General features: G+C 42.8%; 2 protein-coding genes and 1 long non-coding RNA gene across 6 annotated transcripts in view; all 3 read right to left on the bottom strand.

The window, feature by feature from the left end:
- Nucleotides 1-915: 915 nt before the first annotated feature.
- NKRF (NFKB repressing factor) lies at nucleotides 916-10,533 on the bottom strand. Its single transcript, XM_048514103.1, has 3 exons — nucleotides 10,001-10,533; nucleotides 4,893-5,029; nucleotides 916-4,028 (listed from the first exon to the last, which is right to left on the bottom strand). Exons 1-3 carry the CDS (start codon nucleotides 10,273-10,275, stop codon nucleotides 2,077-2,079), a joined length of 2,364 nt encoding a protein of 787 aa, XP_048370060.1. The 5' UTR covers nucleotides 10,276-10,533; the 3' UTR covers nucleotides 916-2,076.
- Nucleotides 10,534-14,713: 4,180 nt separating this feature from the next.
- SEPTIN6 (septin 6) overlaps nucleotides 14,714-24,785 on the bottom strand; it is a 54,658-nt gene continuing 44,586 nt past the window's right edge. For 2 of the 4 annotated variants that reach the window (XM_048513623.1, XM_048513621.1), the window contains one exon: nucleotides 21,590-24,025. Coding sequence is in view for 3 of the 4 variants with exons in the window: in XM_048513621.1 (XP_048369578.1) it covers nucleotides 24,010-24,025 (16 nt within the window). In the remaining variant the exon portion in view is untranslated. Of the gene's footprint in view, nucleotides 16,051-17,711; nucleotides 20,044-21,589; nucleotides 24,026-24,785 lie in introns of those variants that run through there. The other 2 variants (XM_048513622.1, XM_048513620.1) reach the window with 2 other exon arrangements.
- On the bottom strand, nucleotides 20,078-20,963 carry LOC125442340. Its single transcript, XR_007245980.1, has 2 exons — nucleotides 20,784-20,963; nucleotides 20,078-20,675 (listed from the first exon to the last, which is right to left on the bottom strand). It is a non-coding gene; the product is annotated as an uncharacterized LOC125442340 (long non-coding RNA).

The raw sequence follows: 24,785 nt of genomic DNA, 5'->3' as shown, positions 1-24,785 counted from the left end.
TCTAGATCTAATACTGCTGTGGAGGTTTCAGATAGTAATCCACTTGATGCCATTGCTACCTCAAGGATACCTTATTTCAGGAATTCCAGCCTCTTCTAAAGAGGATCCTTATTACTAGCAAATATTTTTCCCGTATTCTGTACCTCTACAAGTTTCTACTTCTCCATCTATTGATCTTGTGGAAGAAGCTGGATGACTTAGTGAAAACAGTTATGAACTATGCTATAAACTACATCTAAATGTGGGATTATGGCTCCACTGAATGCTACTACTTCAGTGGGCCACCTGAAATAACCAGTTAAGCTTTCTCAAACTAATTAACTGGGCAATTATATATCTTTTGTTACGTATACTTATGTAAAACGCATTCAATCCATGTCACTGTTGAAGAGGTATTTTCCCCTTCTCTCAAATACAGCAGGTGCCGTTTTGTTCTTCATTATGTCTTTGTACATAATGAATCTATGCCAACATATCATTAGAATTTGATTTCTTCAATTAAGTGATAATCCTACTGCCTGCTATAACTCAGTGGTTGAGCATGCAAGGAGTCCCAGATTCAATTTCCACTTGAGTCATATCAGCATGTGTTAGGAACAGCTTTTCTCTAGTTAGCATCCACTGTTAAGCAGACTAGAAAATTTTGAGTTAAGAATGGTCTGCCGTGATACGAGACAACTTTATAGGTTCCTGGATACAAAATAATGGATTGTTCCCTACAGGATAAAGTAACCAAATGAAGAAGTGGAAGCAGTAAAACCAAGAGGGAATGTGTATAATTCCTTGCATTCTGAACAAGCCAGTTTTTCCTTACACTCCTATTTTTACAAGAAGCAGCTCTGACAGGTCTAATTCTGAACAAGAAAAAAAAATCTTCGCATCAAAACTGAGAAAGAGAATACTCCACACTCAAACTACAGATGTAGCAAGAGAGAACTTTTTACTTGTTACTCTCCCCATGAGATATACAAGCACATGTACACAAAGGAAACAAGAAAACAAGTCATTGGAGCTAAGTAGAGAAACAAGCGAATAAACCTGCCCCATTCCCAGAGTGACTAAAATTAAGGGTTCATTTTAATACTTCACTGGTCAACAGGGTATGTGAGGAACTCTTCTCAAGTGGAATCTTACCATTAAGATGATATGTGCATTCATTTGTTTTAGAAAGCAGAACCTGCTGGTAAACAAAAAGCCATAGTTGTGCCTGTTCTCCACGACACACACATAAGGATACGTCATGCCAAAATGTCACGATGAAGCACACTTGCCTGTGCTTAATTATTTTGTTTCCCTCCTGTCACAGAACACTGCTCATAAACTTTCCATGTTAACAGCCTTGAGAGCTAGAAACTTGGGTATGAAGCAGTCACAGCTAAGCCCATTAACTTCAGTGGGAGAGTTATGAACATCTCTCACTGAAACCAACATTGTGGCTGGTGTTTGGATTTTTTAAAGATAAAAGCTGGCTTATTCTGAGCTTTCTGCCATTTTCAAGACTTGGATGGTGCAAATGCAGAATACAATGTTAGGTGAACACGGTCAACCAACAATAATGTTTTAACAATGTTGCCTTTTGAATATGCTAAAAACGTTTTTACCTCTTGAAAGAACCAAATTTTTCAGTACAAAACATGCCCTTTGCATGTCCAGAAATAAAATTCTATTTATTAATACCAACTTTACATATAATTTTTCTTCATACTGCCATCTCTTTTCATTTTTAAAAAACTTTTATTTTTAAAAAGGTAAAATAAAAAGATAAGGAAGTTATTCCTTTCCCCGAAAAATGGTGTGAAATTTCATTTTGGCTGGATGTGTTGTTGCTATTACAAAATAGTGGAATATGAGGGGAACAATTTAACACGTCATACAACCGTGAATTGCACTAATGTTATTCAGACTGGACTAAGTTTGTTTGGACAGACTTTGAAAGTCTAACCTTGTTCTAAATAAGTTTTAGAAATTAAATGAACAAAACAAAAATCCAGCCCACAATCATATGCAGCCTTCTTACCATTTAATGGGGAATTTTGTGTATGGACATCCCCCAAAGCCATCCGTGATGCTCAGACCTTATTTATCCTGGGGCATGATGAGTTCATAATGGCCAACCTGACCATCTTGTTTTAGTTGGTCTAACAAGTCTTCTCTGCGCCTCCTTCGGCTTACCACCAAATATCTATCACGGCCCTGGCCATGGGATTTACTCTTAAGCCCGTATCTTTGGGCTATCTGATGTATCTGTTTACGCTCATCATTGGTCAGTTCTGTGGAGAAAGTCAGATCAATCTTACTGTCTGAGAAGGCATAATTCTGGATGATTTGTTCAATATCTTTCTTGGTAATTTTTGACCCCCTTTCAACGTCTAGTCCAAGTCCTTCTCGTTTGAACTGCTCCTTCACAGCAATCGGCTCCCGAATCCCTTCCCCGCTTTTGCCCAGGCCGCCGCCCGTCCAGCCCATTTTCCTTAAAATCTGATTCCCAATATTGTCTTCTTTGATCTGCTGTTTCAAAGCTTCTTCTGCTGAGCGACCACAGATCTCGTTCCTTGAGATTACATCTTCAATGGTGCCTTTTTTCAGGTTGTTTACAACAGTCGGCTGAGTCTTTTTGAGGACTTTCACCGCTTCCTCGGCTGCTACATGCTTGACAATCTTCTTAACTCCAACGGCTTCCGCGATTAATTCATTCTCGAGCATCACCTTGCATTTCCACCGCATCCCTGTCATCCTTTCAAAGACGTACTCCACAGTCATCTTGTTGAATTGAGCTGTGTCATTCAGCGTACACACGGGGTTCATAGAGTTCTCATAAACAACAAGGTCCTTCAGATCTTTTTTCTTCCCAGGGACCTGTCGACTGTTGCCTACTTTCTGAACCTGGACGGACTTGGTGGTTCCGACATTAGACTGCGTCTTCTGAAGAATTTTTAGGGCTTCGTCTGCAGCAGCGTGTTTACTGGTCTTCTTGGTGCCATACCCTTCAGCTAAAAAGTGATCTTGCAAATAGACTTTGCAGCGCCACAGGTGGTTGGGCATCAAGAAGTATTTGTATTCAATGGTCATTTTGTTAAAGGAGGCTGAATTGTTCAGTATCCCGATAGCATCACTGGCATTTTCCGTAAGGACAAAAGTAGTCCAGTGTTTGGTTGAACTGGGGCCCTGTTGTGGATCAGCGTTTGCCTGCCCAGGCACGCATTCTTTCATGGCAGCAAGGAAATCATCCAACTGTTTGAGAGCTGGTGGGAATTCTGGAGACGTGCCGCTTTCACACACCACCAAATCCTCACGGACAGTGCTCTTGAACTTCCGCTGCGCCACTTTGACTTCCACAGGCTTCTGCAGCAGCATTACTGCTAGTTCCGTAGCTCGGTCCCTGGAACCGTTTTTGCTCCCAGCATACCCTGTGGTCAGATATATATTCTGGCATCTCACCTCACACGCAAAACCTTTTAGAAGTTTCTTGTTCTTGGGGAGGTCATCAGGAGAAATTTCTTTCAAGGGAGAATAAATATACTCAGGATTGGTCTTGCAAGCTTGTATGGATCGCGTCAAAAGGTAAGTGTAGTTAACTTTATCGGGGCAGCTGGGATTCGCAAGGTTCTCGCGCACGGCTGCTACAAGTTGGTTAATAAAACACTGCTTGGCTGTCACAACTGACTTGGGAAACGTTTCAGAGGTGGACTGGAGCGTGGCAGGAGAGGTTGAATCTGTTGCCCCAGCACTTGTGGAAGAGTCTTTGCTGTTGGAAACCATGTTGGCTCCTGCTTGGTTGGCTTGGCTACTTGTGTAGCCTAAACCCACTGAACTGGAAAACTGGGAGTCCCTATCCTGTGTACTGAAGCTGCTGAAGACCTGATCCGCGTAGTTTTGTATCTGCTGGGTTGTGATCTTCTCAGTGACATCCTTGGTTTGGTTTTCGGAAGGCTTTTCTCCATCTTTTGTATTGCTGGCTACAAAATGTATGGGCTCGAATCGAGGTCTGACACGGAATTTGGGAGGCTGTTTTCTTGGAGGTTCAGAACCTATGGAATGTAAGTTCACAACATTCAGAGAAAACGTGCATTCGGTTCAGCCACAAGGACTAGAAACTTTAGGGAGGGTGGAATTAAAAAGCATTGGCAGCTGTCTGGGGGAATGGGGCCAGTGCCCCTGGGATAAGTCCCTTTTGACCCTGAGTGTCAAAATAACCCACAGTGCCTACCTCTAAAGATGCTATTGGGACAGTTACTGACCATGGGGATGGAGGAAGGTTGCAGTTGGCCAAATACCCTGAGAGCAAACTGAACCCACCTCGGGGGCTCACCTCAGTTGCTTGGTGGAAAACTGGCCCTGAATGCTGAGCAAAATGGTCTGGCATCACTGCTTAGCACATGTGCCAGGGGTTGCCTAACCCTACTATACACATTGCCTGTGTTGCCATTTTTCATTAAAGGGAATACTGAAGAGGGCAACACAAAGCCGCAGGTGTAGCTGGGTCAGTGCAGCAGTGTGTTGCAAAGCAGCACAGATCTGGCTGCATGTGTTGCTCTAGAGACAAATAGAAAGCCAGGAGTCATCAAGCTAGGACTGCAGCTTTCTTGCCCTGAAAAGATCACATGGGAAATGCTTGCTGTGGATGCACATCCTGACCCCTGCTTTGTCTTAGCAGAAAGCTGAGCACAAGGACTGATTCTCTACCTCTGTTTCTTTCGGATGCACCAGTTGTTTGGCTTGGCAGATTCTGAGGAGCACAGCCTTGTGCTAGAGAAGCAGTGGCAGGAGGGAAGAAGCTATGGATAGCTCTCCCCACCCATTATAGTACAAACTAGACATTTCCAATTTTTTCCACACAATAATTATGGCTACAGAACTACCTCTGCTTGGAACAAGAAGACTGATATACTCACTGCAAGGAGAGTCAACAAAGGGTGAGGGTGGCCTTTTTGTCGCCTTGGCACCGGGCACCAGCTCGAATGATGGCATCTCACCAATGTCAATCCCTTCCGCCATCTGCAGGACTTTCTCCATAACTTGACAGCCGTACCTGGATTTAAAGCAGAAGATGATTCAGTCTGCTGTTGGGGAATACCATCCTACCTTCATGAAGCTTTATAGCTGGGTGTATACACTAAGCCATACCAAGGCACAACAGCATCTTAAAGCATCAAACCATACAGGGTCAGCAGTTCTGGAGCTTCTGACTACATTTCTTAGGGGGGTGCGTTCAAGTTTGGAGTGATTTCATGTAAACATCAGGTGGCATCTGGTTCAAATGGCTAGGGTCCAAAGACTTGCTTTGGCTTCTGGCATTCTGTCAACATACTGTTTCTCCCTCTCTTCAAACACCTGTTCTTTCCCCCCACACATACTGTATCACAGGCTGGTGTTAAAACACTAATTTTCAAAAGAGGCCTGGCAGGTCCCTTGAATAGAACTACATTCAGGGTTCTTTGGATCCTAGGAAGCAACATGATGTATTGAGCGTGGTAAATTGAAATCCATAGAATATCACTCCATGAAAATCTGCATCCGTCCATATTCTGTGCAGAATAGAACAGGCTGACTTGGATTCAAATCCTCACTCAGCCACATTCCACTGGGGTAGCTGAGTTAGCCTACTACTGTAACAAGGGATTCCTTTCCGCATCCTATCACAGGGTCTGCATTTAACAATTTTAAAGGCTTTTCCTGTGCAAAAGCTGTGTAGTAAGTAGAGTTCTGCAAGATTTATTAACTAACGGTGATTTACAACTTTTAACTCTGATAGTACAAAAAGAGTAAGGGGTAGAGCCAGCAAACCAGACAGAACACCTGTAGAAACTTTTATACTGTATTGAGAAAAGATTTGTTTTATTGAGCAAGACAGGGAAAAAAATACAGGTGTGCAAAAGTTAACTCTACAATTACTGTGAAGATGAATGTTAAAATAATCAAAGTTCCTAGCATTGCATAATCATATTAAGCAAGCAATAGTTTTAAAAAGCAACACAGCTTTCAGCTTTTGTCTCACTGCTTTTATGAATTATCAAAAAAACCCCAAGTTATTTCACTACTACTTCTCCTGAAAATTTCAGAAATCTGATTTGTCACAGGTGTGCATATTTATGGGAAAATATCACTCTTATATTTCCCTAAATCTAATCTATTATAATAATCTGATCATATCCAAGTAACTGATTGGATTATAAGTAAATATGAGATAATCAACATAAGTACCTATAACAGCCGAATTGGGGGAGGGGGCAGTGGACTCACCTTAGGAGTTGGCACAGCCTTGAGGCAATGCAGGTGCCTACCCTGCCAGCTCCAGTGGAGGGGAGAAATATGCGGGCTGACAGGCATTGTACGGCTCAACCCTGGCAGCGCAGAAAGATGCCCCGGCATGACTATGGGTATTTCAATGGTGTTCCAGGGGATGGAGCTGACCATAGTTGGCTTCCACTGCCCTCCTAGCCCCTGCGTGCCAGTGGAACTGGCCTTAGACACATGCCATGCTTTTCAAAGGGTACATCCATTATCCCCAGGGGGGATTCAGTCTGCTGGTTCTTTCCTTCTCGTGTGTGTGTGGCCTTCCCACACGGCGGAGAAACCCTTCGGAGGCAGTGGGGCAGCGATGCTATCCCCGCCTGCCAGACAGCTCTGGATTGGGCTATAAGCCAATCAACATGTGCATATGAGTTGCATCTGATATAGCAACTGCAGAAGGCCCATCTCAACTCTTAACCTCTATTAAAAAGCAGTTAATCTAACTTTTTTTGCAATGGTTTCAGCTAACTGTAAGATGAAAACAGCTCTAAGCAACTGAGTTCATTCATGGTTGAAAAGTGTGTGAACTCTCAGCTAACTTACAAGTTCAGCAAGGAAAGGGTAGTGTTATTGCAGCTACTGCTATACTACAACAAAAACAAAATAATAATCTTGTGGCACCATAAATACAAACAGATTTATTAAAGATTTTTAAAGTCTGTCAGTGGTCTCAGGACCTTGATACACTATAATAACACAATAAGGCAAACACTGCAGCTCAGAGGGTGTTGGTGACAGCTGTCAAGAAGCCACAGGAGGAGAGGGAGACAAGCTGGGAGAGGGGGGTGTCTGTGTCCATGAGTCTCCTGAGCCAGAGGATGGACACCTGAGCTGTATGCAGATGGTTTGAAAGCCTGTTGGTTCTGTTTATCCTCAGTCACTTTAAAGCATTTACAGTTTAATTCTGTCATTCTAGTAGCAACACTGTATTTGACAGCAAGGGAAGGCTAGCTATTCATTGCACACTGCAGTAATGCTTGAGAAGAGGCCCGCCTGTGTTCCCTTCCAGGCTTCAAACAACTTGGTGGGAACTACATTAGTTTGCAGCAGGTAGTTTCAGCCTGGAAAGGAACACAGGCAGCAGGCCTCTTCTCAAGCCTGCTCCGTTTGTTAAAATAAATGTGTGTGTGTGGGGGCATTGCAGGGGGGGGAGAAATCACTGACTTGCGTATAAGTCGAGGGGGGCATTTTTCAGCCTAAAAAAAGGGCTGAAAAACTCGACTTATCCGCGAGTATATACGGTAAGTGCTTTTTTGAGATAGTGATGGAAGTGAGACCAAGCTGGCAGATTAATGAACAAAAGCTAATACTGTCTGTTTGAAACTGGTGGTTAAGAATGGCCTTCCCTTCTTTTTCTCTTCCTATTTTACACACATCAAAATGCTAAAAACCCCAACAACTGTATCTTGAACATGTAGGCTCAACAGTTACTTGCAGCTCTTGCCAGCTGATCATTTAAAATGCTTTCGTTTGATGTGCTGAGGAAAGCGTGCAGCCCTGTTGAAAATCATCCCATTGCTGTTAGCATGTGTTGTCAGCACCAGCAACATTACCTGAGAAGTCTACTGAATATATGTAGCATAGCAACAAAAGTTCAGCAGTGTTCTCCACAAAACAGAATCACACCTGTCTCAGACCAGCACCAAGGCCAATGGATAAAACCCTCACATAAGTATTTGTTATGCAGAGTGTCCCTTCCTAAGCAGAGGGGATTTTGAAAAACTTGGACTTTATTACTGATTACTGTGACATATGGTGCTGCCCTTGAAGAGTAACTTCAACCAGTGTAGAATATGGCTGTGCTGTCTTTTTGAGAATACTGGAAGAAATTCAGTCTGGATTATATCAACTATTATTTGAAAAATACAGTTGGATGGGGGCCTCCATGACCCAACTAAAGGTGCTGCTATTCACTTAAAAGCCCCTCTCAGCCTGGGCTTCACATACTACTGGGGCTGTTTCTTCTTATATCAGCTTACATGCTAATTATGTTTCTCAGTCCACCTCCCAAAACATGTTCCATCTTCAAGCAAGTAAAGACCTTTCTCAGTAGTAAATGTGGTTTTCATAACAGCTGTCCCGAGATTTTGAGAACAGTAGTCTCAAGGGATTATTGCTTAGTTTTAAGAGGGGTATAAAGACACAGGCTTGGTAGTATGAACAGAGTCATGCTAAATTAAGGCAATGTCTTTACCTCCCCCTCTTTCACCATAGCCTCCTATCCCTTCCAAGTTGTTCTCCTGCAGGTAATCTAAGGGAATGGGAGATGTCTGTGGCAGAACCAGCAATGAATGAAAGTTGCCCTCCTCTCCTCCTGTGGAATGCTATAGAATTGCTGTAACATTAAGGAAACAACGACTCAGAATCCAACCCACATCTCTTTAGTCTAGCTTCTGGATTGGCTGGCTGAGTGTCCCAAGTTTAGTGCAGGGCACTACAATTAATTCTTGATGTACTGTTTTTACTGCTGATTTTATCTTTTGGAGTTTTATACTTATGCTGCTGTGAGCAACTCTGAGCCTCAGAAAGGCAGCACAGAAATTGGGACAATAAATATTTACAATGAAAGGTCTCTCAAGTATCCTTTGCAAACAGGAATCAGAAGAGGAATACTAAACTGGAAAACCTCTGTGACTGATGACATGGACCAGAAAAATAAAGAACCCTCTGCCATCTTGATTAAATTTCATTAGGAGTCTGACAAAGTGTCTTGCTGCTCAAGGGTTAAACAGAGACCTTTGTATGGTTTCTGTTCCCAAGGAATCTGCTATAGGTGAACCACCTAGTGCACCTTCTTCAGTCCTTACTAGAGAAGTAAAATGTACAGAATTTTTGAAGAAAAAGCCTGCTTTTCCCCTGGTGTGTATAGTGGAGGGGTCTGAGAAGAATACTTCCTTCCCTATCAAACCTAAATGTCTTTTACTGATGTAACAACATAAAATGCTTAATTTATAACTCAGTTAACATATAAACTTGTACACTCTGGCATATTTATGGGATTTAACAGTATAAACAGTTTCATTTTCGTTTGGGTGCTGTGTGGTTTCCGGGCTGTATGGCCATGTTCTAGCAGCATTCTCTCCTGACGTTTCGCCTGCATCTGTGGCTGGCATCTTCAGAGGATCATACAGCCCGGAAACCACACAGCACCCAAGTGATTCCGGCCGTGAAAGCCTTCGACAATACAGTTTCATTTTCCATAAGAAAAACTGCAACTGTATTCAGAACTGCAAAACTAAATGGAAGTATCTGTGGTACCTTAAAGTCTAAAAGACTACTATTCTGGCATATATGTTTGTGATCTGGAGTCTACTCCTTCTGATACATGCTTGTGTGGCTTGTGATCCACAAAATCACAGCCCACCAGCCAGTGTTTGGCCTAACTTGCTTTGCAACATTGTTGTGCAGATAAAATCAAGGGGTGGGTGAGAACGAACCACATGCTGAGTTCCTTGGAGAAAAAGTGGAATAAAAATGTGACTGACAGAAACAAAGGAAAGAACTGGCGGCAGCTGTTCCGAAGCACTGAATTCTACATATACTCAGAGTTGTATAGAATATCATCCTTTCCATCCTGCTCAATTTTGACATATCTCCAAACAAATGGCAGAGACCCACCTTCCCTCTCCCACGCATCACCCAAACAATGCCCCCGATCTTGTGTGTCTGACCGGTTTTTTAAAATGTGAAATGAAGCATCTCCTCTCACCTGCATCCCATGAAGATGTGGTTGGTCCAGACCTGGGAGAACGACAGCAGCTTCTCGATACCCGCACCCGGGTAGTCAGGTAGGTTGCGGAGAATGAACTGCTTGCGCAGCCCCCAGTGCCGATCGCTCTCCTGGTACTGCCTCCACTGGTCCAGATCGGGCTGTACCGCCGAAGCCGCAGCAACCGGCACCGGCTGCTCCGGCTGGGAAGGAGGCGGCGGGGGCCGAGGGGACAAGAAACCGCCGCCGGGCACCGGCCACCCTCCGCCAGCCATGGGCTCGGCCGGCCTTGCTGGAGGGGGCCCAACCAGAGCCGGTACTCCAAGCAGCGGAAGGTGGCTCGAGAACGGCCGGCACCAGGATCCGGATTCTTGGATCCGGATTTAGCAAGCGGGATATACCCTCCACCACGCACGGGTGCGGCCACCCCCTTTCACACGTGTCACGGACCCCCGTTCTTCCCCCGCTGCTACAATATAACCTTTTTTCTTGTTACACTCAGCTCACGTGGGTGGGAACGAGCGTCAAGCGCACGCGAGACTTCCTCTAAAGGTCGGGGTGGACGAGAAAGTGGAAGCTCAGTAGGTGCGTCCTTAGTAAGACAGCGCCACCTGGCGAGGAGGACCTCATAAGCAGGCGCTTTCCGTAGGGGAAAAAAACTGACACACTCCTGGGTGAGAAGTCCCCGAGTCTCCCCGTGCGGCAGAAGGAAGTGGCAGAAGGACAGCTCTGCAAAGAGCGATGGAGTGGGCTGTACCACTTTCAGCATGCGGGGTTTTATTTTTTTAATTCGGCTATCCGTCGCAAAAAAAAAGAAAGAACCTTCCCACGAAAAGTTAATAGAGTGGGGAAAAGCTCCATTAAGTCTGCTTGTTTTTAAGGAACTGCTGCTGCTGGAAGTTCCTCGTTGTCACTGGGGGCACTCTGGCCCCCCTCCCTCCCTCGCTGGCCCTGGTGGACGAGGAGGGGCTGACAATGGAGGAGCGCTCGGCTGGTTGGTCCTGCGGGTGGGTCCGTCGCTTGCAAGGGGGCAGGAGGAGGGGGCAGCTGCTGGGTGGGGGTAGTTCCGATCCCGGGAAAGGGAGGCATGCATGGGGCTGATCTTGTCTGCCCCTTTGCTCATTCCGCAGGAGGAGGACGGGAGGAAGGCATGCAGCAGCTGCTGCTCCTCATCTCTGGGAGACCCCTGCACTGTCCTCTGGGCGGCCTCCGTAGTCAAGCCGCTGGAGACACCTGAGCCTGCCCGAGCAGGTGAGTGGAGGAGTTTTTTGCCTCCACTCCCACCCCAAAGGCAGCGAGTGTTGAGGGGTATAGAGTGAAATTGCCAGTCTTTTTGTGTGTTTTTTGCTAAAGTGGGTCGTTGGGAAACTCTTTAGTTCTATAGACCGAAACACAGTCTCACTTGTAGTTTTCCCCTTTAACTTCCTTTCACCTTTTTAAGAATTTAAATAATTTCACGTTTTTGCAACACAAATCAACTTTATTCTAAAATCTCCAGTCATCACCTGGAGGTTGGCAAGCCTACCTGTCTGGGAAATACCTGCCTGTAGAAGAAGCCAATTGTGCTAATTACCACTCCTACCTAGTAAATCACTGCACTTAGGGGAAGTATTAGGGACGTTTACAAAACCCCACCATTCATGGTATGTGCTCTGGAATGATTTTGCTTCCTTACACCACAACGCCACCACCTATCAAGATAGCAAATGTCACAGAATGTGTGTGATTATCCTGTAATAAAAGAATAATGTTGTGGGTTTGCTGTCTGATGATGCTGAATGGGTCTCATCTGTCCTTTTGAGCTTGACCTAAAGCAATATCCGTGGTGAGAGCTAGACCTATGAGGATTATTGGTGTTCCTAATGGACACTAATTTTTAGAAGATAATCCTCCTGATGACTCTATTGAAGTACTCATAGAGTTTGGAGGAGGTGGCCCCTCTCAGCTGAGTAGAGGGTGGGTGAGTGGGTATTTAAAGGTTGAATTTAGGGCGTTCAAAGAGCTGCAAATTATCAGAAGGACCTTAGGGTCTCTCTTGATATCTGAGGCAGGGAAACATGTCAGAGTCCCTCTCTTCTTCCAATTACTATATTGATGTGATGATTCCAGTCACGTTAGCCTATACTGCAACAGCAAAATAAATCCCAAGTCCAGTGATATCTTAACCAAATGTTTTGCAGCACAACTTTTTATATGTGCACGCTCAGTTCTTCAGATGCGTTGGAGAGCTTTGACTCATGAAAATTTGTGCTGGGATAAACTAGGTTAGCCTTAAGGTGCCTGCAGAATCTGGGTTGAGTTACCTCTATTGCTACATTTGTAATACAGCAAATGTTATGAAAAAAGCAAGGATACCTTTCCAACTCAAGGGAAGCTTCTGAGCAAGTGCTGTAATTGGAACTTCTCGCTTCTTGATAAAGTGAAGAATGCATTAAAAACATTGTTTATAAAAAGCACAAATGCTGGGAGTTTCAAGAAACTTCAAAAAAATGTTATGGTCAATTTACTACCACTTCCTTGTTTCATCAAGCAGCACAAGCCCTTCTTGGGAACCCTGTACGAATACTGGCTGCAGCTTGCAGAAAAGATCCTTCACCAATACGTAGCTGGAAGCCATTTGGTGGTGCTATCAGACTGTGTTTTCAGCTGTGGAATGTCAGGAGTGTATCAGCAGCATCTCTGCATGATTTCAGCCTTCCCATTGTCAGCTACTGGAGAAATCAACCATGAGACAGAGATGCAGCAGGATTATCTGCCTTCTGAGGAGGGTACCTCTTGCATCTGTGCAAGACTCGTTGCTTTGGACTCTCCTTGTTCCAAGCAGGAGTCTAACTTAGAACAAAACAAAAGCAAAACCCCTGAAGGCAGGAAATGGTTACTGTCTCAAGTATAAAAGTGAAATGTGTATCCCATTTTACTTTAGAAAAGAATATATAAATATTAGCTTGTAGAAAAGCTGGCCCAGTGCAGTAGAAGCTACTCTCCACGGTCAGCAGCATTACACATCTTAGTAGTAGCCTGACCTGACTAATAACAAGCACTTTACATGGGGCAGCCTTTGAAGACAATCCATAAGTTTCAACTAGAAGAGAATATGCTGATCATCATGTTAGCGGACCAGCCACATGCAGTGAATGTATATCAGCACTTTTATACCAGCTATGTTGACTCCCTTTGTGTTTCTCGGTCCAATACTCAATGTGAGTCTTCATCTTTGAAGCCTAAATGGCTTGGGCCAGGGTACCTGATGGGCTCCTCTTTCTCTGGTATGGCTTACCACTTACAAAGATAATCTTTGGAGACCCTAAGTGCTAAGAGAGCACCTATAACAGAAGTGTGCCTACATGTGGGCCCTCTTGATAACCCACAGTCTTTGGGATATCCTGTCCGCTATCCACCCCCAGACATTACAGGCCTTCTGCATCTTTCCATTTTGCAGGCTTCAAATTAATGCAATTTTGGTTTCAAACTATGGATTTTGAACTATCAATTTTAAATCAGTGGTCTTTTAAATATTTTTACTATCGTAATTATGTTGTACAGAGTGTAAGCCACCTTGGACAGTTCCAGATCTGCAAAGGCAAAAAAGAAAAAAAACCACCCTAAATTAATTCCTTAGGTACGAACGTCCTTCCTTCCTGTCCTGTTAACAGGCCGCAACACCATCTGTTGAAGGATGTCCTTTGGTAAGTGGGGGAAAAGATGGCATTTGGAAAGGGAATATTGTAGGTGTATACTGTTCAGCCATTGATTGGGACGGGACGGGAACAAAACCCCAAAGCAACTTAGCCCTGTTTCTTCATAGCAAAAAGCAGTCACCTCCCCCAAAGCTGCAGTCACCAGTATTGAGCTTCCTAGAAGTTTCCATTTGTGATTCCTTGGAATGAGGAACAGCGAGCGTTTACTCCCACCCATACAATCAAAGCTGATTCTTCTGTGCTTTAGTAATGACAACAAGCAGAAGCAGTTTGATGGGCAATTTAATGGGCTCAGAGAAGAATTAAATGTGCACCAGAACAAGGTGGCTAGTGCAGAATTATAATTTGGATCCAGATAGCATATTGCACAAGAAAATTAGCTGCTTTGGATGCAGGAGGAAAATCACATAGTTCCCCTCCAAAAAGCCAGCCTGTTAATCAAGCCCCTGTTCCCTCACTCAACTTGCCCTTGGAGCCTGGCCTGCCATTTTTTGGGTCCCTCGCCTCTTGGTTTTCATCATTTCATGCATTTTATATTTTTGGATGTTTTTCTCACTCCTCTCCTCCTTGCATTTTCTCTTACGTGCAGATAAATTTTCTCATGAGTAAACCCACCATTACATGAATCAATGATGCAACAGACTGACAAGGCATCAAATCAATGAGTCAGCAAAAAAATAAAATGTTTGGAGGAGAGAACTGTTAGTGCAGACAAACATCGTGATAAAGACACAGACCAAAAGTGTTGTGGAGTTGTTCTAAATGATTTGTGCCGAAAAGGTCAGTGTGATGAATAGCAGGCTTTCAGTAGATTCTGAATTGTAATGGGACACATGTTGGAAGAATTACGCTTCTTAGATTGAAGTTATTGCTAGTTAATGCCATCAAACTTATTCTGAAGGACAAAAATGCAAAATAGTCAGTTTATTTTTTGTAATATGATTGTCAGGCAACTAAATGTTCTTGTAATCCTGTGAATAAAATGTGTACAAATCATTACTCAGGGAACACTCTCTTTTGGGAGGATAACTTTTTATTGAAAATTGACAACATTAGAAAGGTATCAAGCTCAACACGGCTGGTTCTTTCATGTGGGTCGTGTAAATAGATACTGAGTGCAGCTGTTGAATAACAATTCTTGTTGGTAAACAAACAAAATGAAAGAGGATAGACAGGAGAACAAAGTTTTGGGAAACAGACCCCCTCCCGCCCCCCCATGCAGTGAACGTTCCAAAAGTGCTTGGAAAAAAAGCTTTCGATGCACCGTAAGGGCACTACACATGACTTGCGTGATAACTTCAAAAAACAGATGACCAATTACTGACAAGTGTCTCCACAACCTTGACAGCTATAATATAATAGAAAAAAGTCAGTTTGAAATCCAGAAGAACAACTTTGGGGAGGGTTGAATTTTTTGAGATTTGAGTCACCACAATAGTAATACTTAGCATTTATACAAAGCTGGTTCCTATGTCCTCAAAGCATTTCACTCGTCTTAGCTTTGTAATCCTTACAATATCCCTGTAAGGTATGCCAGTATTATTAACCCCATAGGGGGACTGTAGCAGAGGAAGATTGCCTAAGGCCACCCAGAGAGTTTATGGCTGAGGGGAGACTTAAAACTGGAAGCTTCCGGTCTCGGATCATGCTCTTCACCACTACGGTGCACTAGTCTCCAATAAATGTAATGTTTTGAAACTAGAAATATTGCTCAATCTACTGGTTACTTGTTACTGATGTGGCACAGGTTACCCAGGTTACCTAGGACCCCGATTAAAAATATACCTTTCCCCCTTGCCCTTCCCCTACTGCCCTTTGCCTCATTGTTAAAATTAAATATTCCTCAGAGGTAGCAAGTCGCTTGTTTCTCCATTCACTGTTCATTGCATAAAATTTCTTTTTAAAAAAAAATCCAAGCAAACCAATGAATCAGCACAATTTTGTTTCACAGATACTTAAAAACATCCATCATATTTATATATTAGGCAAAAATAGGAAGGAAATTTTAAAAACAAAACCGTCTCAGTGTCGTTCAGCTATGTCATCAATCCATCCACCACCTTTTGGGCTGCTCCTTGACATTTCTAAACTTTGCACACACAGATGTTCACCTTCCTTACATTATTTTCCTGTCTTGTCACAGAAGCCACAAGACACCTCAGCTTAAAACACCCCATGCAAGTCAGAAAAAAAAAACCAGAACAAAATGAAATCAGTCTTTCCACATATCTTAAGACTTACTCATTCCTCCCCCTCCCTCTCCCAAACAGGGTGGGAATCCCTACACTCTTCCTCAAGTGGCAATCTTCTCCCTCAGACACAATGCAGCAGGCGAAGACAGATTAGAAAAAGCTAGAGAGAGAGAGAGAAAGAGAGAGAGAGAAAAAAAAACACAGATCATCAATAAAAAGCAGGGTGTGGTATGGAACATTAAAAGCAAAAGATCCAAGCGCACAATTAAATTGAGAGAGGACAGATGAAGCTGAGCTCGTGCTCCAGATAGGATTCCAAAAGGAGCCACACTCCTGTTTTAGAGATCAAACACATTAAATAGTTTGAACACAACACACAGTGCAGTAAAATTAAACTGCAACAGACAGTTACACACTCAATGAAAGCAAAGATTAAAAAAAACAGTTGTTTCTTAGATCAGTGCAAAATTTTAAAGGCTGGTTTTAAAAGAAATAAAACCTAACCAGAACTTTGCTGGATCAGAAAGGTTTTGCTCGTGCAAACAACCTTTTCCCACAGCAACCAAATCTCCTATTTGTTATTCCCAACACCAGGGCCTCAGAGGTATACTGTCTCTGAACAAGGATGTTCCATTATAGCTCTACAGTGAGTGAAATCAGCTATCTGCTATTTCTGCTGTTCTAAAACATATATCTGATTGTTTATTACCAAGTGGCACTAGGTCCAATAAACCCTGGAGTCTACAACCAAGATGTCAAAAATGTACCTTGTCTAATAATAGCCACCTAATAGTTAATATTTGAGCTTTATCACACGTTGAAAGAAAGTACACTCATGGGGGAGGAGAATCCACTTTGTGCATGTGTGAGAGAGGAAGAATATTTAAATGACTTAGTACTAAATATCAGGAAAGAAGTAAAGAAGTACTGATGATTTTTGTAAAAGCTATTTGGAACTGGAATTGTTTTGTCACATACATACACTGAGAAATTACCACAGTTTTGACTGCAGTTGTATGTGGCTACTGACCCTCTTTGGCTCCAGAGCAACTTCTGTGGTCAAGGAAGGGATCTGCTGATCTTTCACTCTGGCCCCTTCCACACAGCAAATGTATAACGGATTGGAGGCATGATAAAGGTACCCGTTTTCCTGTTTTCCCATTCACATGTGTTCTGTGCAGGCAGCAACTGGAGGCCACAGAAACAATCCAGGTTGCTGTTGTGCCTTCGCACAGAGACACTTCTCTTTTTTTTTATTGTCCTGCAACACATATGTAGCTATGCTGGCAGGATGAAAGTCAACCCACACAGCCATACTGATGTCCCATGATATGACCGGCTGCACCTGAGTAGCTACACAGCTGTAAGCCATAAAAATTTTTTAAAATAAAAGGGGCCTCCCTGCAGCACCCAAGCAATGGCAGGTGGCTTCTCCCTCACCATGGAGGGAGGGAGGGAAGGGAGGGAGGGAGGGAAATAATGCCTGGCTGTTCGCTTGGGAGTAGCTCCAAAACAGGATTTTTCAAAAGGATTGCTTGTTCAGTGATTTTCAAAAAACCTGGGTTGGGGGAAATAAAACAGGGCAGGCTCATTTGGGGGCATGGGACCTTGCAAAGTCCCCCCCAACCAGGGGCGTTTCTCCACTTACCCTGATCCCCCCTATGCCGCACGCTGCTCTCAGCACACGGCATCCCAGGCGCGCGCCCGGGTGTCCCCACGACCCCGCGCTCTGCGCGGGGTCATCAAAAGGCGCCCTTTGCAAGAACACCTGGGATGCTGCGCGCTGAGGGGGCGCGACAGCAGCAGCGTCGGGGTGGCTGTGCTGTCGCCGCCCCTGTCTTGGGGAGTGCTGGGGGACCCCGCGCTACTCTCCTCATGTAGCGCAGAGCTTAAGGTAAGTGGGGAAAGGCCCCAGGTTATTTAGCTTCCCACACCTGTGTTTTTACAGCTACGGCATAGCTTGGGCAGGAAAGTGAATATAAGAGGAATTGTAGAGGACAGGAGCTGGGGAGGTGGGGGGGATGTTGATAGCAGCCAGAGGTGCAGGGACAGAGCATGTGGACTTCATTCCTCTCTGTTCCTAAGCTGCTTGCTGCTGCTGCCATGACCCATTTTCACACTGCTGTTTAGATGCAACCTAGGTCTTCCCTGACACACCAACCACTACAATGTTGAGGATAGCATCCAGGTCAGCTGGTGGAAATGAGCTTGCACTATGCCTGTTTTTCCAGATGACATGACCAGCAAACATTTCAAGAAAAAATAAAATATATACAACAAACAATGATTGTTAGTATATAAAGAAGGCAATCAAAAATACAAGAAACATTTAGCTATGCTTGCCACAACCAGAAGTGGACTAAGTTAGTGGAGCTGTCTTTTAAATACACTTGTTCAAGTCAGCATAGGGGGTTTCGAGAGGGTGGTTTGCCAGCAAAATTGAAAGAAAAAATCTAAAACACTTTGAAAAATGAGGTTCTCTTTGGAAGTGGAAAGAGGTTTTTTTAGAAAAGAAAAGGGAAGGGAGAATCCAAACTGCCTCAAAGACTCTTTTCTTTTTACCCCTACTCCAAAAACTAATGTTTCAGGTTCCCTGGGAGATGTCATAATACTTATGAAGTCCTTCAAACATCAAGGGTAATGAGCATCACACATTAGTCATCTACCACACCATTTCAGTGCTGGTCCATACTGAATACATAAACTGAGGACTGAACTTCAGACTCTCACAACCAGTGAGGGCACAGGATCTGGGCAAATTGCCTCATCTCAATTAGTTACTAAGCTACATGGGCTGGCTAGACTGGAATCAAGCAGAGTCCTGGAAGGAGCTCAATTCCAACGGGTGTAATAGGATCAATAGTATCCCAAGTAAGTTTTAAGGGGCTCAATACAAAGGCAATGATTATCTAGGGCTCATTCTGCACATGCAGAATAATGCATTTTCAAACTGCTTTCAGTGCTGTTTGAAGCTGTGCAAAATAGCAAAATCCACTTGCAAACAGTTGTGAAAGTGGTTTGAAAACGCATTATTTTGTGTGTGCGGAAGGGGCATAGATTTCATGGAAAACTTTAGGGGTGAGCTAAGTCCCTGCCATTGATATGAGTTAAGCCTGGACAATCTCAAAATGACTGGATGTCTGGACTTGTTGGATCCTTCAACAGAAAGTGTCTTCTGCTTCTGAAAGATTGTAGTGTTGTTCCTTCCCACAATGCCCTGAGTCGTCTCAACTGCAGGTTACTTCACTTTATGGACAGTATCAAAGGACACTCTCAGGCAGATGGGAAGCATCCCAAAAACTTTCTGGTAATGTCAGTTAGAAAATGCAAAAATTGCAGCACAAATATTTGAGCTAGCGTTTGGAGCATTAGGACTTAAAGGTGGGAAGCCTTGGTGAAATCCTGACTCCAGATGGTCACTAAAGGGCTAGTATACACATGCATGCAATGGAAAGGGAAATTCTCTCTAAGTAATAGTAGAGATGTTTTGAACAATGACATAATACTGGTTTCCCTCCTTGAAGTAAGCAGACTCACAGGGACAGTTGCAACTCCATGCAGGATATATAAGCATGTATTTCCAGTTCACTCATTTCCTGTTTTTAACCACAGAGCTTTCACTGAGAATGGCAAGTCTGTGTTTCACTTTTCTAACTTGGGCAGCAAAACCTGCCCCATTTTTCTCCCCGCTCTTACTGGTTGATACCAGGACGCAGAGTTTTATTTGCACCTTACAAAAGAAGAGGAAAAGAGCTCTATGAAGGGCTGCCATTTTTTTTAACAGCAGCCCTGTATTTGTTGTAGTGTGTCGTTCTTCCCTCCTTATATATATGATTGTAGGTACGAGAGAGAAAGAGGACAACTGGGTGTAAGTACTCTGCTACTGTTCCATGTGTGAGCACACTTCCTATCCAAAAAATTTGCCACCTCTTAAAAAAATCTTCAATGATGCTGTTTTACATAGTATACAAGCACACATAGTTATACAGCAAAATCAAAATCAGATACTGATTATGTGGAATATGGATTTTGATTATCATTGGTGGAAGCGTCATGAGAAGGCCATGGCTGAACTGAAGAATATTAATTAAATGAAGGTCCATTCCAGCCCCGTGTACTCAAGGGACTCTACTCAGTACACAGCCATGGGTTACTGTAAAAGATTAAAAACAAAGCATTAACCAGAATTATTGTCCAAAAGAAGTTTATTTTAAAAAAGTTTTCCCACAGAAAATATAGACTATGGCAGGGTAATGTACAGAATACGTTTAAGAGTAAGGGAAATACATGAACTCATGAAACTGTTTTCTACTAAATCAGACCACTGGTCTATCAAGGACAGCATTACCTACTCTGATTGGTGGCAGCTCTCTATCTGAGGTAGAGGTGTTTTGTATCACCTGATCCCTTTAACTGGGGATGGTGGGGGTGGAACCTGGGACCTTCTGCATGCAAGGCAGGTTGTCCACCACCGAGCCATGGCTCTCTGACCTTGTTAGTTCGGAATAATTGCTGTCCAATAACTTTATCTTGGAAATTCCTATATAGTATTTGAGGGGAGGGAAGTACATCTGGTTACTAAGCAGATCATGATTGTATTTGCAGTTTATCTCAGGGATAACCCATTTCTGTATTCTTCAGGGCAGTTCTGTTTTCTAGGCAGAGGCCACATGAATATATTACTGAAATTCTCAAAAGCAAAAATGACCATGTTCACACATCACAATAAAACTGGAGTCACTAAGTGGTTAGAGGTTCTAGAGCACAGCTGTCAAACTCGTGGCCCTCCAGATGTTATGGACTGCAGTTCCCATCATCCCCTGCCAGCATCATGCTGGCAGGGGATGGTGGGAATTGTAGTCCATAACATCTGGAGGGCCACGAGTTTGACACCTATGTTCTAGAGCAACATACACTCAAGGACAGCTGACAAATTATATACTAAAGCTAAAAGAGAGAGAAAACTTTGGTTGATTCCGCTCAGCAAATGTATAACAGGTTGCAGTTGTTATAAAGGAACCTATTTCCCTTTTTCCTGTTCACATGCGTGCTGTGCAGGCAGCAAGTGGAGTCCATGGAAACAATCTGGGTTGCTGTCATGCCTTCACGTGGAGACGCTTCTCTCTCCTTTTTTAAATTTCTTGCAACACGTGCGTAGCTAAGCAGGCATACAGAAATGAACCCCTGCAGCCTTGTCAATTGTCCCACAATATGATCAGCTGCATCTGCGTAAATGTGCATGTGCAACACACAAAATAATAATAATAAAGGATTAGGGGCCTCCATACAATGGCAGGACAGTGGCAGGCGGGTTCTCCCTGACTCTGGATGGTGTGGTGGAAGAGAGGGAAATAAAGCTCCTCCTGCCTGGCCATTTGTGTGGGAGGGGCTCCAACCCGGGATTTTGCAAAAAGGATAGTTGGTTTTGTGATTTTTGAAAATCCCAGGTTGAGGGAAATAAATCAGGGCAGACTCATTCTGGATTGGGACCTGTGCAAAGTCATCCCCCCCAGGGTTGTATTATGTCCTACACCCATTATATTTGTCCTATGTAGAGTCCACCATTGATACCTTGAATGTTTTCAAAATAATTTTCCATATTAGTGAGAAAATAGGTTTTCATGGGCAGACATCAATACTTGGAAGCTTTGATTTAGCCTGTGGGCCACCAAGTGGCCATTCCTACCTTCTACTGTTCATAAGATGGCTACTTTTTATCCTCACCAAATATATCTCCCAAAATAAAAATCCATGCATTAACTGAAAATACTCAGTGATTTTCTTTTTAGATGACTTTGTTAGTCTGAAATCTTCACATACTGCAAGCATACCAGATTCTATGATAATGTTGACAGAAACAGAATCACACATTAATCTTGGAGAACTATAACATTAACAGAAAACTGAAATGGCTTCCAAAGGCTTTTGGCTAGAGAATATGCTTTTTCTTTTTTGTTACAAGGCATGCCTACACTACAAATGTGGGTTAGTTTCAAAGGACTTTAAATGCCACAACTTCCTTCAAAGATTACTGGGAACCATATATTGGTGATGGTACTAGATAATTCTTTCAGAGATCTATATTCCCACTTTCAGCATACATAAAGCTAGTTTCCAGGATTCTCAGGGGAGGAAGACTGTTAAACCATTTTAAATTTGCAGTGTAAATATAATTGGTGTGAAGTTGTTTCCAACCAGAGTAAATTTTGCTATACCGTTCATCTTGCTAACTCTGTTTAATATTTTACCATCGTCTATAAACTACAAAAACAAAAGTCCTCAAAAACCTCATTTTAAAAACTTCCGCATAAAAATACATTTCCTCCCAAATCTAAGTGAAATAAAGCATTGCAGATTTCCTTTTCCAAAAAAGAAAGACTTCCAATCTAAGCTTTCTAGCATAACCCAAAAAAAGTTTTAATTTGAATTTCAAAATATTTTGAAAAGGTCACACTATTTCCTTCCACTTTTGTGAAGAAAAAATACTTACCATTTCTCAAGCAGATATACTTATATTTTTTAAAAATCCCAGTAATATGAGATAATAAGCTAGATGCTACTAGCTATTCCACTTGATCTCATCTAGCTTCTCTCTACCGCAGCTCCCATCCTGTGTGGCTGATATCTAAGGGTCCTACATTTCCTGGCACAGCCTTTTCATGGGTCAAAAGACCCCTTCTCTTTTTCTCAACAGCTGAAAAGCTGGTCTTTGAAGCCATCTTTGTAAGAGACGGCACTTCTCTAAGGCCCCTTCCGCACATGCAGAATAATGCATTTTCAATCCACTTTCACAATTGTTTGAAAGTGGATTTTGCTATTCCGCACAGTAAAATCCAGGTGCAAAGTGCATTGAAAGTGGATTGAAAGTACATTATTCTGCATGTGCGGAAGGGGCCTAATACTCCCAAGAAGAAATACTTAAATTTAATCAGATCTAAGAGAATGATCCTGCAATACTACCTTGGAAGCATTCATTGTAATCAAGAGGTTTAAGAGTGGCACATTCATTTGGAACTTGGTTCAGTTAAAACTGTCATCTTAACTATGCCTCATAGAAAGCAAGTAAATTCAGTGCAACTTATTTCTTAGTAAACATGCTTAAGAGTCAGCACAATTCTTACTGAGATTGTATTTTGGGCTGTATCTCTTTAGACTGTCAATGGGAGCCAACATAATGGAATATCGCTTCTCCCTGCCCAAACTTTCCTGTTTACATGATGCATTTTCTTTTGCATACATAAAGCTGCTTCCACCATCAAGGTAAACCGGGGAGATCTTGTAGGCTGGGGAGTTCTATACATACATGTTGGATGTCCAATGGCTGCAAGAGGTAACTGAATCACAGCAAAAGCACCCACGTGGCTGGACAGAGGAGCATTTTAGCTGCGTTTTACAAGAATAAAAAAAAATGTAAAAAAAACCCCTCAATGGGCTTTGAATCCTGAGCTGGAGGGTTCCCTACCCTGTTCGATTCAGGCAGCTAACCCCTGCCTGTCAATTACTCTGGCAGTTAAAAGGTAGCTTAAACATGAAGGAAGTAATCCTGAAGATAATCCCTATTAAATTTCTTTGGCAGATTCCGCATGGACCAAAAACAGTGGTGTGAAAACGGTGTGAAAATGATGTAAACTCTTTTATACTGTTTTAAACCATTTTACAGCGTTTTCACACCATTTTCACACCGCTGTTTTTGGCCCATGCGGAATCCGCCTTTAAAAACAAACAAAAGGAAGTCTTATGCATAACTCAACATAATCCACAACAGGGCTCAGGCATCACAGCACAAGGAACAACCAGTAAGCAAGCATGCAGTTTTGCCATGCATGCATGCACACGCACAAATGCATCAATGCATTAATGGGCTGTTGGTATACAATATCTTAGGACTTTAGTCCAGCAAATTTCTGGTAAACAACACTTGGAGCCTCTCTCATCAGGCTCTATAGAAAATTATGGCTGAGTTCTTCACCAAAACAGTCAACAGAGAGTTTTGTGTCTAGGAAACTGGCAAACGGGGTGAGAGGGTGTATTGGAAGGAGATGGGCAAACATGAAGAGGGCAGAACGGCAGGATAACTCAAAATGTGGGGGTGGTCGTTTCTGGAGCAAAAGGAAGGGATCTACAGGAAACCTGAACTGAAAAACGAAAAGAAAAAGGATTAATGTTTCTCTGGATTAATAGTATGTTAATAAGATAAATGCAGCTTAAACAGAAGTGAGCAACATATTTGGGACTACAGTGGTAACAATGCAGGAAATAAGGCAATTGGCATGGATGCTGCATGCGACCATCATAGAATATATATCAAGACAGTTGGTGTCAAGTCACATTAATTCTAACATTTCTGAAAGTGTAAGTTCTGAATATAAATAACCTGAAACCAGATCTTCATATGTCCATAATGGTTGTGAAAATTAAAATGTGTTGATTTGGGAGCAATGTTTATCCACCTTTTGGGACTCTGGACAGTTAAGCCCACAGATACTTCAATTAGATTGTCAAAGGTGCTAGAACAAATTTTAAAAATAGAAATTTCTGAAATGCTAGTGAATACAGAATGCAAACAAATATCTTGATCTTCACTCATAGCCAGTAGTTTGAGCACTCCTGGTATCTAATTCATAGAAGGGAGAAAAATGTTAATTTGGTTTAATGTTACTTGAACACACTTGAACACACAATGTGATGAATACAGTCGTTGAAATTTCAGCAGATTGCAGGAGGGTGGTTCACTTTGGTGCAGACTGTTTATGTTCCGGTAAAAATGGGCAAGCTATGCAAGGCTTTTCAGACCAAATCAATACTGGGAGTGTTTGTGAATTGTCCAGAAAGAGATTTGGGTACTGGCCTTGGCAAGGGCAAAAACAGATACCCTATTCAGAAAGGCAATGTTTG

This window comes from Sphaerodactylus townsendi, linkage group LG13, assembly GCF_021028975.2.
Source record: "Sphaerodactylus townsendi isolate TG3544 linkage group LG13, MPM_Stown_v2.3, whole genome shotgun sequence".
NCBI lineage: Eukaryota > Metazoa > Chordata > Lepidosauria > Squamata > Sphaerodactylidae > Sphaerodactylus > Sphaerodactylus townsendi.
This window is presented reverse-complemented; position numbering and strand designations above follow the sequence as displayed.